At 50.9% G+C, this 15,338-nt stretch overlaps 2 protein-coding genes across 3 annotated transcripts in view; both read left to right on the top strand.

The window, feature by feature from the left end:
* Positions 1-2,359: 2,359 nt before the first annotated feature.
* Positions 2,360-8,089, top strand: LOC122690175 (complement factor properdin). Its single transcript, XM_043897202.1, has 9 exons — positions 2,360-2,843; positions 2,926-3,076; positions 4,268-4,446; positions 4,918-5,088; positions 5,226-5,417; positions 5,601-5,774; positions 6,023-6,214; positions 6,383-6,494; positions 7,861-8,089. The coding sequence occupies exons 1-9, from the start codon at positions 2,777-2,779 to the stop codon at positions 8,009-8,011; spliced, it is 1,389 nt and encodes a 462-aa protein (XP_043753137.1). The 5' UTR covers positions 2,360-2,776; the 3' UTR covers positions 8,012-8,089.
* A 3,548-nt stretch (positions 8,090-11,637) lies between these two features.
* Positions 11,638-15,338, top strand: part of SYN1 (synapsin I) — a 51,903-nt gene continuing 48,202 nt past the window's right edge. For both annotated transcript variants that reach the window (XM_043895638.1, XM_043895637.1), the window contains exon 1: positions 11,638-12,166. In XM_043895638.1, coding sequence (XP_043751573.1) covers positions 11,790-12,166 — 377 coding nt within the window. In that variant the 5' untranslated portion in view covers positions 11,638-11,789. The remainder of the gene's footprint in view (positions 12,167-15,338) is intronic.

Raw genomic sequence — 15,338 nt, 5'->3', positions numbered from 1 at the left:
TGTGTGTATGTGCAAAACTGACTGGTGAGAGTCATTGTGGCCTTGGCTGAAGGATACAGGCTAGATGACGTGACTGTGTGGGAAACTGTTCTTTAAAGACCACAGTAAGGCTGATGTCAATGACAGCAAATGACTCCCTCAAAGAGTGGCTGAGAGAGGCTGTGTGTTCGAGTATGTATGTGATCTTGTTTGTATGTGGCTATGGTAGAAGCTGTAAATTCTGAAGTGTGTGTGTAAATATGTAAAAGAGAAAAGAGATCTCGAGAGAGAATGACTGAAACTGAATTAGTGGGTGAGAGCTGGTGGATGGATTGTGCCAGGCTTAGGGGAAAGCTCTCTTCTGTCTGTCTTTTTCCTCCTCGGGCCCTTGGGTTGGCCTCTCCAGTTCTCCAAAAGGTGAAATGCTGGAATTTCCCAGGGCTTAGCCTGGGCTTCCCTTCCCTCTTCTCCAAAGCCAAGCCCTCTCCAGATTATCTGGTCCAGTTCCAGCACTTGAAACACTGCTTCTCCCCGCCATGATGATCACATTTTTACCTCCAATCCAGATTATTCCTCTAAGCGCATTTCAGAATCTTGAAAACACTGTTTATTGCATTTACTTACTCATTCTGCAGATGTTGATTGAGCACCTACTGTTTGCTGGTGCCCATCCAGGCCCTGCAGACACAGCGGTTAACAAACCAGACACAAATCCCTGCCTTTATGGAGCTGGCATTGTAGTGGGGACAACAGACAAGAAACAAATGCGTCGTGGCGGTGTTGCAATGATTACATGAGATAAGACTCTCAGTCTTTGTTTAAATAAGAAATCTGCAGTCATTTTATTGCCTAAACGTGTGGGAGAAGATGAAAGTTCCGACAATCCTCTTCCCAGGGGAACCAGCAAGTAGGTACAGAGTTTAGGAATAAATGAAGTATCGATTATAACATCATTACCAGGGCAACAGATGATTAGATAAAGCAACCAACCAGAATTACAGGTTTCTTGAGTTTGTTTTCATAGGATAATAGCATTGAAGTCCTGGAAGCTTAACAAGACCGCTTTGTTCAAAGACAGGCTTATGTTATCAGAAAACAGTACATCTGTAACAGATATGAATTGTCAACATGCCTTATCACCTGTAAAGTAAGACCAATATTCTTGAGAAAGCTCTTGTTTTAACACACCTGACTGAATCAAATCCTTCAACCTTGTTTTAATTTGCAGAATAGTGCTCCTGCATGGATGCAGGAGAAATGAGACATTGCCTTCCTAATTTTCTTAGACTCCTTTTTGTTAATTAAAAAGATATCTGTTTTTAAAGTAAGCTCTGGAGTTTCACTCATTAGGCTTATTTAAAAAAAAAAAAAGGCTCTGTGGAGCTTAGGCTGAATTGGAATTAATTATTAACAGTAAAATAAGGGCTACAAAGAACAGTTTTCCTACATGAGACCCACGGAGAAAAGGGTCAGGAACTAGAATGATGACTCTTAATTAAAGTGTGGCCCCCGAACAGCAACATCAGTGTCAGCTGGGGCTTATTAGAAATTCACCTTCTTGAGCCCCACCTCAAACCTATAGGATCAGAAACTAGGGTGGGGCCTGGCAATCTGGATTTAACCAACCTTCCAGATGATTCTGATGCCAGTTAGATTTGAGAGCCTCTGGGCTAGAGAGAGACAGATACCCTTCTGTGAGGGAGGTGACCTTGTCTGCCTCTCTTAGAACAAAAGTCCCTTAAGGGCTAGCATTTGGGGCTTCTTATTGTCTGCTCCATCCAATGCCCAGAACAGCACTTGGCACCCAGTAGTTGCTCAATACATGTCGAATCAATGTATTTAACAAACCTTACCTGCTGTATGCCAGGCACTAGGCTAAGGACTTTTAAATACCTTAAATGGTATTACTTTAGTTGATCCAGATCTGCTCAAAATGCCCTATTATGTAGGCTGTGTATGGGGTGGGGAGGGGGGCACTTATTACCCATCCAAGATAGTCAATGGAACATGGCCAAGCCACCCACCCCCTCCTTGGGACCTGAAGGTACCCCCAGCTGCCCTCTGGGGCAGTGGATAGCACCGATTCAGTCCTGAATTCTCCCCGCACTCTTGCCACTTCCCCTTCTCACTTCCTTTGTGCTGACCTCCCCTCCACATTGCTGACCACGAAGAACTTCACTTTCAGGAAAGAGGAGGTTGGTGGTGAAGGCAGGATGGAGGATGAAGCAATTACCTCGATGTCCGCTCCACCCCATGAGGCAGGGCACGCTGAGCATGCTGCACTCACTTTACTAATGTTCAGCACCCCCATGGGGTTGGCCCTGTCATTGTGGTAGAGGGCATGCTTTTTATAGGTGGGGAAGCAGGCTCAGAGGGGTTCAAGTGACTTGCTCAAGGTCACACAGGAAGTTCTATCTTCCAACTTCCAGGCTCAATTTCTCCCTCAGTAAGAACTTGTCCAAGGTGCACTGATTGAGTGCCCATGGGTTGCTGGGCGGGGCCTGGGGTGCTGGGGGATATGGTGACAAACACAACAGGACCTCACAAGCGTGAGGCAGGAAGTAGGGAGGGGAGAGGAGAGGAGGAAGCTCAGGGCCAGAGGTGGCCAGGAGAGTTTGGAGCTGAAGAGACCAGCACAATACCCTCTCCTCCCCCCACGCCTCCCCTCCCACACTGCCCTTCGCCCTCCTAGTTCCTCCTGGCCCTGGTTCCTCTTTTCCACTAACTCTGGGAGCAGGTCAGCCCACATAAAGCCAGGCCTCCTCCCTGGCAGGGCTGCAGAGGTACAGTGCTCAACATGCCCGCCCAATCGCAGGCCCTACTGCTGCTGCTGCCACTGCTGCTGCTCACCTTGCCAGCCACAGGTGAGTGGGTGGGGGCCTGGTTGGCCCCCAGGGGTGCCTGGGCCCCTCACAACCCTGACCATGCTCCCCCACTCTGTTACAGGCTCAGACTCTGTACAGTGCTTCGCCCAGTATGAGGAATCTACGGGCAAGTGCAAGGACTTCCTTGGGGGAGGGGTCAGAGTGGAAGACTGCTGTCTCAATGCTGCCTATGCCTTCCAGAAGCCTGGCAGCAAGCTCTGTATGGCATGCAGGTCAGAGGGAGCCTGGGGTTTGCGGGAGGCAAAAAGGACTGTACGCAGGGCAACACAGAACTTGGGCTCTTGCCTTCTCTGAGATTCTCCAGCATGGTTCCAAGGCCCTGATCACAACTGTAGCTCCAGGTCTCTCAGCCTCAGCTCTGTTGACACTTAGGGGCCAGAAAATTATTTGTTGTGGGGGGCTGACCTGTGCAGGGCAGAATGTGTTATCACATCACTGGCCTCCCACTAGTTATCAGTAGCAATCTGCAGCAACTCAAATGTCTCCAGACAGGTGAAAGTCACCCCTGGTTGAGAACCAAGATGGCTTACACATGTTGAGCACTTCTTGCATACCAGAAGCATTGTGGGTGGGTTGCTGCTTGACTATTTCTGAGGGTAGCTCAAGCCCTCAAATGGTGATGACATCTCATATGGAGTGTTTATACTGTATAGACACATTGCAGGACGGGGAGTGTTTGGGCAATTTTGAGGGCAACTCCAGACCCCAAATTATAATGACACTTCACATTCATTGAGTACTTCCAGCATCCCAATTCATTGCAGATGTTGGGGGTAGCTAGAGGATTTTTGAGGGTAGCTCTAGTCTCTTAATCGTAATGTCCGCTGACATATATTGAGCCCTTTCTGTATGTCAGACATATTTTCTAACTGCTTACTATATATCCCAGATACACTGTGTATACACCAAATACACACAGCTACAGGGGTGTGTAGCTTGGGGATTTTTGAAGGCAGCTCTCGGCCCCCTGTTGTCAACAGGTCTTATCTGTTTAGCATTATGCCATAGTGGAGGTGGGGTTCTGAGCTCATTGGGATGATGGCTCCTATTTATTAAGCACTTCCTGTTTGCCTGCTACCATGCATAGTTGTGGCCTGGTGGGCTTTTGACAGCAGTTCTGGGCCCCTAGTCCTTATCCTTGTTTACTGCGTGCCTGGCACTGTCCTTGGGAGACTTCAAAGGGTAACTCCAGATTCCTGATCATGAAGGTAAATGATAAGTGTTTACTGTGTGTTCACCTCTTCCCGTTCAATCCCCCAACATCACTAAGAGGTAGGTACTCCCATCATTCTGTTCTGCATACATTTATCCCACACTCCTGCCTGTGCCTACACACACTCTGTGGTCCCATATACCATCCTTGCCCGAGTGTGCCAGGGTGGGATGTGTGCTTCTCCCTACAGGCTGCCACAATGGTCACCGTGGTCCGCATGGTCCCCCTGCTCAGTGACCTGCACTGAGGGCTCCCAGCTGCGGCACCGGCACTGCATAGGCTGGGGTGAGCAATGCTCCCCCGAGAAGGTGGAGCCTGGAACTCTCCAGTGGCAGCTACAGGCCTGTGAGGACAAGCCATGCTGTCCTGGTGAGGAGGATCAGCAAGGCGGGCGAGCACTGTCAGTTACCTGGCACTGGGAACAGTCAGGGCAAAAGCCCTGAGGGTGGGACTGTGCTTGATATTTGTGAGGTGTCAAGGAGGCGGCCAGTGTGGTTGGAGTAGAGTGATGAGAGATGAGGTCAGAGGGGGACTGACCCCTGTAGGTCATGGTGAGGATGTCAGCTTTTATTCTGAGTGATGCAGTGACGGCAGAAAAACGTGATCTAATTTGGGTTGTGACAGATCCCTTTTGCTGTCAGGAAGACAAACTGTATGTGCTGAGTAGCAAAGCAAAGGGACCAGTGTGAAGGCTACTGCAGTAGTCCAGATGAGCAATGATGGTAGGCCAGGTATGGCAGAAACTGGGGATAGGATAAGCTGATGTGGGGTACATGAGCAAGCCTGGACCCCTGAATAATACCACCACCTCCATCTTATCCCTTCTTTTCTCTTCCACAGAGATGGGTGGCTGGTCCGATTGGGGACCCTGGGCAGCTTGCTCTGTCACCTGCTCTAGAGGGGCCCAGATTCGTCGTCGAGCATGTAATCGCCCCACCCCCAAGTGTGGGGGCCACTGCATAGGAGAGGCACAGGAGTCAGAGGCCTGTGACACCAAACAAGTCTGCCCCAGTGAGTGAGGGCAACCACTGGGCAATGATGCAGGCACCCAGGGTGGGTCTGGGGGTTACAGCAGGGAACTTCCATGGTGTGAAGACTTCAACATGCATGACCACACTTGGTATCTCCTCACCCCCACCCCATCACAGCACACGGGGCCTGGGCTGCTTGGGGCCCCTGGGGCCCGTGCTCAGGCACCTGCCACAGTGGACCCAGTGCAGCTGTGGAGAGACGAAGCCGCACATGCTCTGCACCTGAGCCCTCCACACAGCCTCCTGGGAATCCCTGCCCAGGGTCAGCCTATGAGCAGCGGGCCTGCACCGGCCTGCCACCTTGCCCAGGTATTGGGGTATGAGACCTCTGCTCTTAACTTAGATGGAGATTGCTCTGACATTTCAAGGGACAGAGATCTGAGACCATGTGACCATGGAGCTTTTCATTTGGGAGCAGTCTGCCTCATGGGTCTAGGGGCTGAGTCAGGGAGATTGAGGTGGCCTTTCTTCTCACTTCTGTCCTCCCAACAGTGGCTGGTGGTTGGGGGCCATGGGGTGCTGTGAGCCCCTGCCCTGTGACCTGTGGCCTGGGTCAGATCCAGGAAAAACGGACATGTGATCACCCTCTGCCCCAGCATGGGGGCCCCTTCTGTGTCGGTGATGCCACCCGGACGCATGTCTGCATCACGGCCGTGCACTGCCCTGGTCAGCACCCCAAGATGCCCCATTTCCATGCCTAAGGCCCCCCTGCCTCTGCTGCCCAATTCCTGCTGTTAATGCCTTGTTCCTGCCTCTAATCCCTCCATTCCTGGCCCCAGCGCCTTGATTCCATGTCTGATCCCCCTTTCCCACATCCAATCCTTCCCACTCTCTTCCTCAGCCCCATTCCTTCCTCTGAACCCTCTCACTGACTCCCTTCTTTGGTGCAAGCCCAGCTGCCCCTGTCTCTGCAGTGAATGGACAGTGGGGGCTCTGGGGGGAGTGGAGCAACTGCATCCGCCCAAACATTAAACACATCAGCTGCCAGGAGATCCCAGGCCAGCAGACACGCTCCAGGGTCTGCAAGGGCCGCAAATTTGACGGACAGCGATGTGTTGGGAAACTGCAGGATATCCGGCACTGCTACAACATCCAGCGCTGCCCCTGTGAGTGCCTCCAGGGACCATGCTTCGAGGGTGGGGCAGCCCGTGCAGGGACAGGGGCTTTCTGACTCTCTGCTGCGGACCCCATGTCCCTGCAGCCTCTCTCTCACAACCCCCCCCCCCAAACCAAGACCTCTAATTCTACCTCAGGAACCTCTCCCCTCTTTGCAGGGAAAGGCTCCTGGTCGGAGTGGAGTACCTGGGGGCTGTGCATACCCCCATGTGGACCCAACCCCATCCGCACCCGCCAGCGCCTCTGCCAGGCCCCTCTCCCCAAGTTCTCGTGAGTGAGGGGGCATTGTGCCTTGGAGGGGGTTATGATAGTGATATGTCAGCAGATAAGGCAGGAGGGTTGGTCGCCCATAAACAGGCTTCTGTCACTGGGTCCAAGGTGCCTGCCTGGCTGAGTGCCATCTCCCAGTTGTAGGAAGAGGGAAGAAACTAAAGAAGCTGAGAAAGAGGATGTTGAGGGGAGAATCAGTAACATCTGTGCCCTTCAGTCGCTGCTTCAGTTACTCAGCCATTCTCCCATTCACTCTGTCCTTCCTGTGTCCATATTCTCTGCTCCCTCAGTTACCCAAGCTTTGATTTGCCCATTCAGTCACTCATGCCTCCATTCACCCTCTCATTCCCTCTGTCACCTGTGCCCCAAGACGTTCTAAGGCCTTTTTGGCAACAGTTGCAAACACACAGAACCCAGGTCCCATAGGTTCCCCTAAGGGATCCAGGCCCACTCCACCCTGACAGAAGACATCTGGAGAATGGTTGGCATGTTGGGTCTGGGTCCAGGAAGCTGATTGGGCCTCCCCTGGCAGGAAGGGGTTGGGAAACACTTTCCCACCATCAAAACTGTGTGAGCAGAGTCCTGGACACAGGTAATCAGCTGCCTGAAATGTTTCCAGATGGCCAGGGTGGCCCAGGTGTTGGAGAGGGTTAAAACACTTATCCTTTCCTTATTTCCACAAACATCAAACTACTAGGTTAAGTGACCTCTTCCCAACTCGTGGAAGGTCTGCCACCTGGGCACCAGGTGTGGGGTTTAGAGTGGGTCTGGAAGAAGAGTTAGGGTGTTGAATGGAGGCATGAAGGACTTGACAGAGGGAGGGAATGAATGGAGAAAGGACTGATTGAGAGAATTGGGATGGGAGTGAATGGAGGGTTTGCCTAGTGGAAGAAATAACCCAGGCAAAGACCATTTTGAACATGGGGCTTAGTCTAAATAAAGTGGAAGAAAGAACTAGAGATTGACCTGGGGGCAGAGATTTGGGCCCAACAACAAGGCTTTGAATGCCAAGGCAAGGCATTTGGGTTCTTTCCAGTGGGCAGTGGGGAAAGAAAGAAAAGGTTTTAAAGGTACGAGATGGTAGCTCATATCGATAATTACCAACATTTATTGAGCACTTACTGTGTACCAGACATAACTCTGAGCACTTTACCTGAATCAACTCATTTATCCTCACTCAGCCCAGTGAGGGGAGTATTATTATTCCCATTCTTCAGATGAGGAAAACTGAGGCACAGAGGAGCTAAATTGCCCAGTATCTCCCAGCTAAAAAAAAATATAGTATCCACTCAGTAAGAGTTTTTTGAATGTATTCTTGCCTTCCCTGAGCTTTCCCTCTTCATCCCCACCCCCACTAACACACCAGGCCCACCGTTACCATGGTCGAAGGTCAGGGTGAGAAGAATGTGACCTTCTGGGGGAAACCGTTTGTACAGTGCGATGTGCTGCAGGGGCAGAAGATGATGGTGGAGGAGAAACGGCCATGTCTACACGTGCCTCCCTGCAAAGAACCCTGAGGATGAGAATTCTTACGTCTCTCTCTTCCACTCTGACCCCCTGACTTCTCAGACTTCAATAAACCAGCCTCTTCCCGAGGAGTGGGACCATAGCATCTTCTAGGCCAAAGAGCGCAGCACAGGCAAAGTCGCAGTGGCCTGTGGTGGAAAACAGTATTTTCCACTGTGGCCACGGTGTGACAGAAGTGAAGGCGCATATCCGAGTACCCATCCCTGCTGTAGCCTCGATGTCTGTCCCCTTCTCTGTCAGTGCCCCAGGGCACCCAGCACGTCCCTCTGCAGAGCTCTGATTACGAGCTTTCCGATTGGCTATATGCCCTGGCAGGCACTTTCTGACTGGCTGGCGTGCTTGTTTTTCTTCTCCTCCTAAAGCTCCCTCAGCTGTCAGATTCCACGTCAATCCGGCGAAGAGGCGTGGCTGGGGTTGGGGCCCCCGCAGAGCGAACATCTGCACTCACCCACTCCCAACAGCCCAGCTCCAACACCACAATTAACGACGACAAATAGTTCCGCGAGGCGGGGGGCGGGGGGGGGGGGGACCGAGGAAGTAACTGGGACAGGAGCAAAGAGAAGCTATAGTCAGCATCTGCCAGGAGGAGCCCCCAAGATACTCAGACACATTTCTTTAGCGTTCGTTCGTTTATTCAACACTTATTAGCATCTACTGTATACTAGAGCTAAGTCTGGGCTTCGGGTGAAGGAAGGCTGGTAGAGAGGACATCTGAGTGAGGGAACAGACCAGAATGGGAGATCCTTTCATTCGAACATTTATTTAACATTTATCAACGCTTACTGAATACTAACAATAGCATTGGATATCATGGGAAATGGGGTAGAAGAGTCAGAGCGATACGTATTTCCCCAGTGAAGGGAGGAAGGATGTGTGCCTGATAGTGTTTTAAGACTTTCCATAGCATGAATTCATTTAACCCACAATGAACATATGAGGTCAATATTATTATCTGCATTTTACCCAGGAGGGAACAGGCATAGAAAGGTAATGGGCTAGACATTTGGGAAACACCATGCCAGGAGCAGAGTTTAGGAGTTTGTCCTGTGAGTGGAGGGGCGCCTCTGTGTGGGAGGCTTTAGATGGGAGATTTGTGACACTCAAGAGTCTGTCAGGCTGCTCACTTCTCTGGGTCAATTTTCTCTTGTGTAAAATGGATCAATTGATGGGTAGGGGTAAAGATGAAATCAATGCATATTAGTTATCCTAAGAGGAATGAGCCTAAGTGAGGGAGTCTGGTTGCTACTGCAGGGTATGAGAAAGTTATAGGTCTATAAGAAAGTGGAAATTTGGCTGTATGTGTATATTATGAGGCACATATCTTTGTGTATGTGTGATAGGAAGACCTATAGGGTCTGTGCAAGAATTAAGGATGTATTGAGTGTGTGTGGAGTGCATGTGAAGTTACAACTGTGTGCACCATAACAATGTGTGAGTTATATGGGTGTGGGGGTATATGTGTGCACATACTCATACACACATACACAGGTGGCATGGATATGTATTGTGAGTTATAAACATGGGTGCATGTGTGCTCAGTTGTGTCTGACTCTTTGGGACCCCTTGGACTATTGCCCGCCAGGCTCTTCTGTCCATGGGATTATCCTGGCAAGAATACTGGAGTGGGTTGCCATTTCCTCCTCCAGGGGATCTTCCTGACCCAGGGACCAAACCCGTGTCTCCTGCAGCTCCTGCATTGGCAGGCAGATTGTTTACCACTGAACCACCTGGGAAGCCCATAAACATGGGTACAATACTGATTACGAACATATGTCAAGGGTGTGTGTTTCAGAGTCATTGCTCACCAATGCACAACAAAGAAAAACATTCTTGGAGCCCCTTCTGTATGTTCCTTCCTACTGGAGAAGATGAAGCTAGTGCAGAGAAGGAGTTGAGACCTCTGCACAGGGAGTTGAGATACTCCTTGGGGGTGGGGGTGGGAAACTCTTCATTCTTCTACAAAAAATTAATTTCTGGGAAATGAGCCACCTGGAGAAAGGGGATGACACTGAGGGGCATGGTACTATAAACCTGGCAACGGGGCCACTGGGAAGGGGCAGTCTAGATACAGGCTCCTAAGGAGCCTGACTTTTTACTCCTAGAGTAGCCAAAAAGGTCTGTAGACCTGCAGCTGCTCCTGTCCCTCAGAGAGGGCGCCACAGACCCAGCAGAACTTGTTTGCTTCCATTACTGAGCAAAAACTGGGGAGCACATACTTCGCAATGTTGGGAAATACCCAATTTGTGTGCAGTTCCCCATCTGGGGAACACTGGAATGTGGGATGCCAAAGGGCATCCATGAGAGAGAGAGAGAAGGAATGGCCAAAGCAAAAGCCTGCAGGTGGACTAAAGCCGGCTGGTATGGAGGAGGGAGCAGAGACGATGGACAGTAGGAGCCTAAGGGGAGAGGGGACTTCCTGGAGACCTTGGCCAAAAGTGATCCTTGAGAGAAAGAAAGGACACTTCTGGCAGAAGTCACAGCACTCCCCCACCCCTATCTTTTAGAGTTGGTCAGGTAATTGTTTTTATAGGTGAGGAAGCTGAGTTTCAGAGATGTTAAGTCACTTTCCCAAGAGTATAGTGGAGGCCCAGTTTGAACCCAGGCACTCTGACTCCAGACCTCACACCATGACCTTGTTTGAACACGCCAAAGATTTAATAAATGGAGAATGTAGAAATGAATAAGTGGATGATTCATTTGAAAGTCCTTCAGGCAGAAAAGACTCCAAATCTGCCTAGGTCTCTGTGTGTCCGTGTGGTGCTTCTGTGTGTGTGTGTAGGCATATTCATGTGCATGTATGCCCATGAGTATTACCCTGGGCTTGTTTGTGTCAGTATAGATACTTAGATCGGTGTGTCCTCTGTACATGCCTCCGTATGTTTCCCTACTTTTGTGTATTTCTATATGTATCTCCACGTACGTGTCATTCCCAGTGTGCCTCCAGGACGCCCCCCAACCCTGGGCAAGGGTGTACATTCTGCCCAAGTGTCCACCTCCGCCTGTCTGATGCTGTCTACACCACCCCCTCATCCATCTCTCTGCCTAGCTAAGCCTATGTGGATGTGGGAAACTGATCTTGCAGAGTACTGCGTGTGACCCTCAACTCTCGCTGTGAAGGGGTTATTTCTCTACTTTTGAGTCTCCGAGTATAACTCCATTCCCACCCCCCAAATGCCTCCTGTGGTGAATATCAACACTGGAAACCTAGTATCTGCAGAGGGTCCTAGGTGTGGGTGCGAGTGCATGTGAAGACCAGGATCAGACAGGGTGGGAGGTTTGCCTGATGCACCCACCCGACCCTCCGGACAGGCTCCCACCCCGCCCCCATCCCCAAATTGCGCACCCCCAATTGGAGGCGGGGGAGGGGAGACAGGATGCGGCGTGGCGCTTGCGCACTTATGCCTTCAGCACCGCGGACAGCTCCTTCGCCCCCGCCTGCCGGCGCGCGCCACCGCCGCCCCAGCACTGAAGGCGCGCTGACGTCACTCGCCGCTCCTCCGCAAACTCCCCTTCGCAGTCGCCTTGGTCGCGTCCGCGCCGCCGCCGGCCCAGCCGGGCTGCACCACACGGGGCGCGAAATAGGGGGTCACGGGCGCGACCAACCGCGCTGCGGCGGCGGCGGCGACTCAGCGCTGCCTCAGTCTGCAGCGGGCAGCGGAAGAGTCGTGTCGTGCCTGAGAGCGCAGCGGTGCTCCTGGGCCCCTCGCGGTCCGCCCCCGCGGCTCCTGACCAGACTGCTCCTAAGACCCCCTGCCCCGCGCCGCAGCCATGAACTACCTGCGGCGCCGCCTGTCGGACAGCAACTTCATGGCCAATCTGCCAAATGGGTACATGACAGACCTGCAGCGCCCGCAGCCGCCCCCACCGCCGCCCGCTGCCCCCAGTCCCGGGGCCACGACCGGTCCTGCGACCGCCACTGCCGAGAGGGCCTCTTCGGCCGCCCCCGTGGCCTCTCCGGCTGCCCCTAGCCCCGGGTCCTCGGGGGGCGGTGGCTTCTTCTCATCGCTGTCCAATGCGGTCAAGCAGACCACGGCGGCGGCGGCCGCCACCTTCAGCGAGCAGGTGGGCGGCGGCTCTGGGGGCGCAGGCCGTGGGGGCGCTGCCGCCAGGGTGCTGCTGGTAATCGACGAGCCCCACACCGACTGGTAAGCCACTGCTGCGGACGTACCCCCGCGGTTCTGGGTCCCCAGATCATCCCATGATGAGCAATTATTGAGCGCCGCTTGTTTGCCCTCTGTCTGCCCGCCTCACCCAAACCCTCTTCCTTTAAATTATTATGCGAAGTGCTTCCTGTGTGCCCCGCGCTTGCCTCCCCGCTGCCCTCACCCAAGCCTTCTTGATCCATACAGGGAGCAGTTATGGGGCGCCTGCTGTCTGCCTCCATCCCACAAGCCTGACTTCAGTATATCCTGTGAGCATTCAAGAGTCTGATGTGCCCTGCACCCCGCAACCCGTGCCCCAAAGGTCTTGTCCTCTAATGGATCTTGTGAGCATTTATCAAGTACCGGCAGTGTGCCTCAGTGGGGAATCCTTCCTCAAGGCGTTTGGCTTACATGAATTTTGTGAACATTCGTTGGGAGCTTGATATGTGTTTTGTCCTCCTCAGTCCTTGCCCTAAGGCCTTCTCTGATCTCGTGAGCATGTATCCAGAGTGCACTATGTGCCCCACCCCAGCCCTCACCTCAAAAACCTTTTAAACTATTCACTGAACATTGATTGAATGCCTGCTGTGTATCCCACCCCAGCTTCTTGCCAATAGCGTTGCCTTTAATGGATCCTGTGAGTTTTTATTGAATGCCTTCTGTGTGCCCCAATTCAGTCCCCCTAAGGGCTTATTTCTCCAAAGGATCTAAGAAGCATTTATTAAGTGCCTGGTGTATGCCCCATCCCCAAGCCCTTTCCTCAAACATATTTTCCTTAAATGAGTTCTATGAGCATTTTTAAACCTACTGTGTGAGGCTTATCTTCACACTCTGCTCTAAATCCTTTTCCTACAGCAGACGGATCTAGAAGGCATTCATTTGAGTGCCTCCCTTACCGCCTATTCTCAACTACTTCTTCAACGATCTTTCCTTTGGTGGACCCAGCTAGTCTTTATCAACTGCCTGATCTAAAGGTGTGAGCCTTCTCTAAAGGCTCTTTCCTTCAGTGTATTCAGCAAGCATTTATTGAGTGCCCACTGTTTATGTCACCCCAGACCTTTTCCTCCAGTGGCTTCAGTCTGTATATATTGAGCACCATCTGCATGACTCAACCTCAGATCTTGTCCATAAAGACCTTTGCCTCCAATTAATACAGTGATCATATATCTGCACTTACTGTGTGGAGCATCTCAATCTGTCTTTCCAAATACCTCTTTAAAAAATCACTCTTGGAGCATTTGTGGAGTACCCACTGTGTGCTGATTCTGTGCCTTCTTCATAAAAGCCTTTCTTCCCAAGGATGGAGAATCAAGCTTACATAAATCAAGTTACTGTATCCCCATTTCCCTTCCCCCAAAGACTTTTCCTCCAGTGGATCCAGTGGTGATATGCTCTTCCATAGCCTCCCCCCTCCCATCCTCCCCAAAGACCTTTTCTTTTAACAGATGAAGTGAGCATTTGGTCATTGTCTGCCAGGTGCTCGATTCTAGATCACCTTCCCCCAAAGGCATTTTCCTCCAGCGGCTCCTGTGAGCATTTGTGTAGTGCTTCCTGTGTGCTCTATATTCACACCTCCTCCCCAAAGTGCTTTTCTTCCAGTGGGTGCATGAGCACATTTGCAGTACCTGTTGTGTGTAGGAAGTAGATTCCCCTTCTTTACTGTTAGGATAACCTATGCCAGTCATACAACATCTCCACAGAGTCCTTTCCTTCGATAAATCTAGAACCAAATTTAGAAGGGTTACCTTTTCTCACTCTCTTCAGTCTCCCTAGGATTCCCTCTCCCAATCTTAAGACCCCAAAAGGATTTTTTTTCTATTTAAGCCAATAAACACTTAACTGAGCAGTTACTACTTAAGAGCCATTCTCAACTTCCCCTTTCCAAGCTTGGAAGTTCCTGCCCTTGTCTCAAGAGCTCTCTCTCCAGGGGTCCCCTTCAGCCTAAATATATTGATTACCAGCTCTTTACTGGTTAATTACCTCTCCTCTGCCAGGAGCCCTTACCCAGCAGGCTTTCTCTCTATTCAGAGCCATTTATTCATTCTACAGATAGTTGTTGCATACTTTCCATGTGTTAAACTATGGGAGGCATTTATTATGCACTACAATACACTAGGAAGAAGCCTCCTTCAGTTCCTTTTCCTTCTAATCCCAACCACCTTGGGTTTTTCATACCTTCTCCTCCACTCAACCCCAACAATCTTTTAATGAGCACTTATTTTATACTACTGAGAACCCATAGTCAGTGCCTTTTCTCCCCCTCCTGTAGCCCTAATTCCTCCTTCAACAATCTCCATCCTGCCTTTCACATGACACAATCTCAAAAACTCACGATGTGTACCTACTGCATTCTGGCTAGGAACCCTCTCCCACATAGTAGCCATCTTCCCCACTGCTCTTTCCCCCCAATTAATCCAAAAAGGATTTATCACTCTCTTGCTGTGTTCTGTTCAAACAACAACATTCCCATCCCTGCAGCAGACTCCTCCACTCTCTTCTCCTTCAATCCATAAAGCATTTATTGAACACGTGTTTTAATTCCTTCACCAACACCCACTCACACAGATGCCATCTTCCTGGCTAAATTTGCTCTATTGAAGTCAACAAACCTTATTGAAGTCCTTGCTGTACCTTGGGGGCTTCCCAGGTGGCGCTAGTGGTAAAGAATCTGCAGCCAATGCAGGAGACGCAAGAGATGTGGTTCTGATCCCTGGTTTGGAAAGATCCACTGGAATATTTTAGTAACCCCCCTCCTTTCGACTTACCCTTCTTCACTCCAACCCTCCAGGCAGGTCCTTTGCTGCTGCCTTTTCCTTCATTCCATTAAGCATTTATTAATTATCTACAGACCACTGTCAAGACCCTTCCCCTACCATAATCACAACTCCTGTATTTTACACTGTTTCTTCTAATTTGTCTAGCAAGCACTTACTGAGCACCTGCTGAATTCTGTGAACTATTCTTCCCTCCCACTTCTGTATCCCGAAAACCTTCCTTTATCCCAGCAGTCGCTTCAGTCTTTTCTTCCAGTCAACCTAGCAACTATTTATTTAGTGTCTGGTATAGATGGGGTGGGATGGGCAAAGGGAGGGAGCCTGTGTACATCAGGTTTAGTGTGAGGAACAGAGACTGCATCACCAACTTGCAGACATTCAGAACCACACAAGCTTAGGGA

The sequence above is a fragment of the Cervus elaphus genome, chromosome X (genome assembly GCF_910594005.1).
Source record: "Cervus elaphus chromosome X, mCerEla1.1, whole genome shotgun sequence".
Classification (NCBI taxonomy): Eukaryota; Metazoa; Chordata; class Mammalia; order Artiodactyla; family Cervidae; genus Cervus; species Cervus elaphus.
The sequence above is the reverse complement of the archived record's forward strand: the minus strand, read 5'-3'. Positions and strand labels throughout refer to the sequence as shown.

Bases quoted from the DNA above. Each gene is read 5' to 3' on its own strand.
- LOC122690175 (XM_043897202.1), top strand. From the start codon at position 2,777: ATGCCCGCCCAATCGCAGGCCCTACTGCTGCTGCTGCCACTGCTGCTG. The intron at 6,215-6,382 runs GTGAGTGCCTCC...CCCTCTTTGCAG, and splicing joins CAACATCCAGCGCTGCCCCT to GGAAAGGCTCCTGGTCGGAG. The intron at 6,495-7,860 runs GTGAGTGAGGGG...CTAACACACCAG, and splicing joins GCCCCTCTCCCCAAGTTCTC to GCCCACCGTTACCATGGTCG.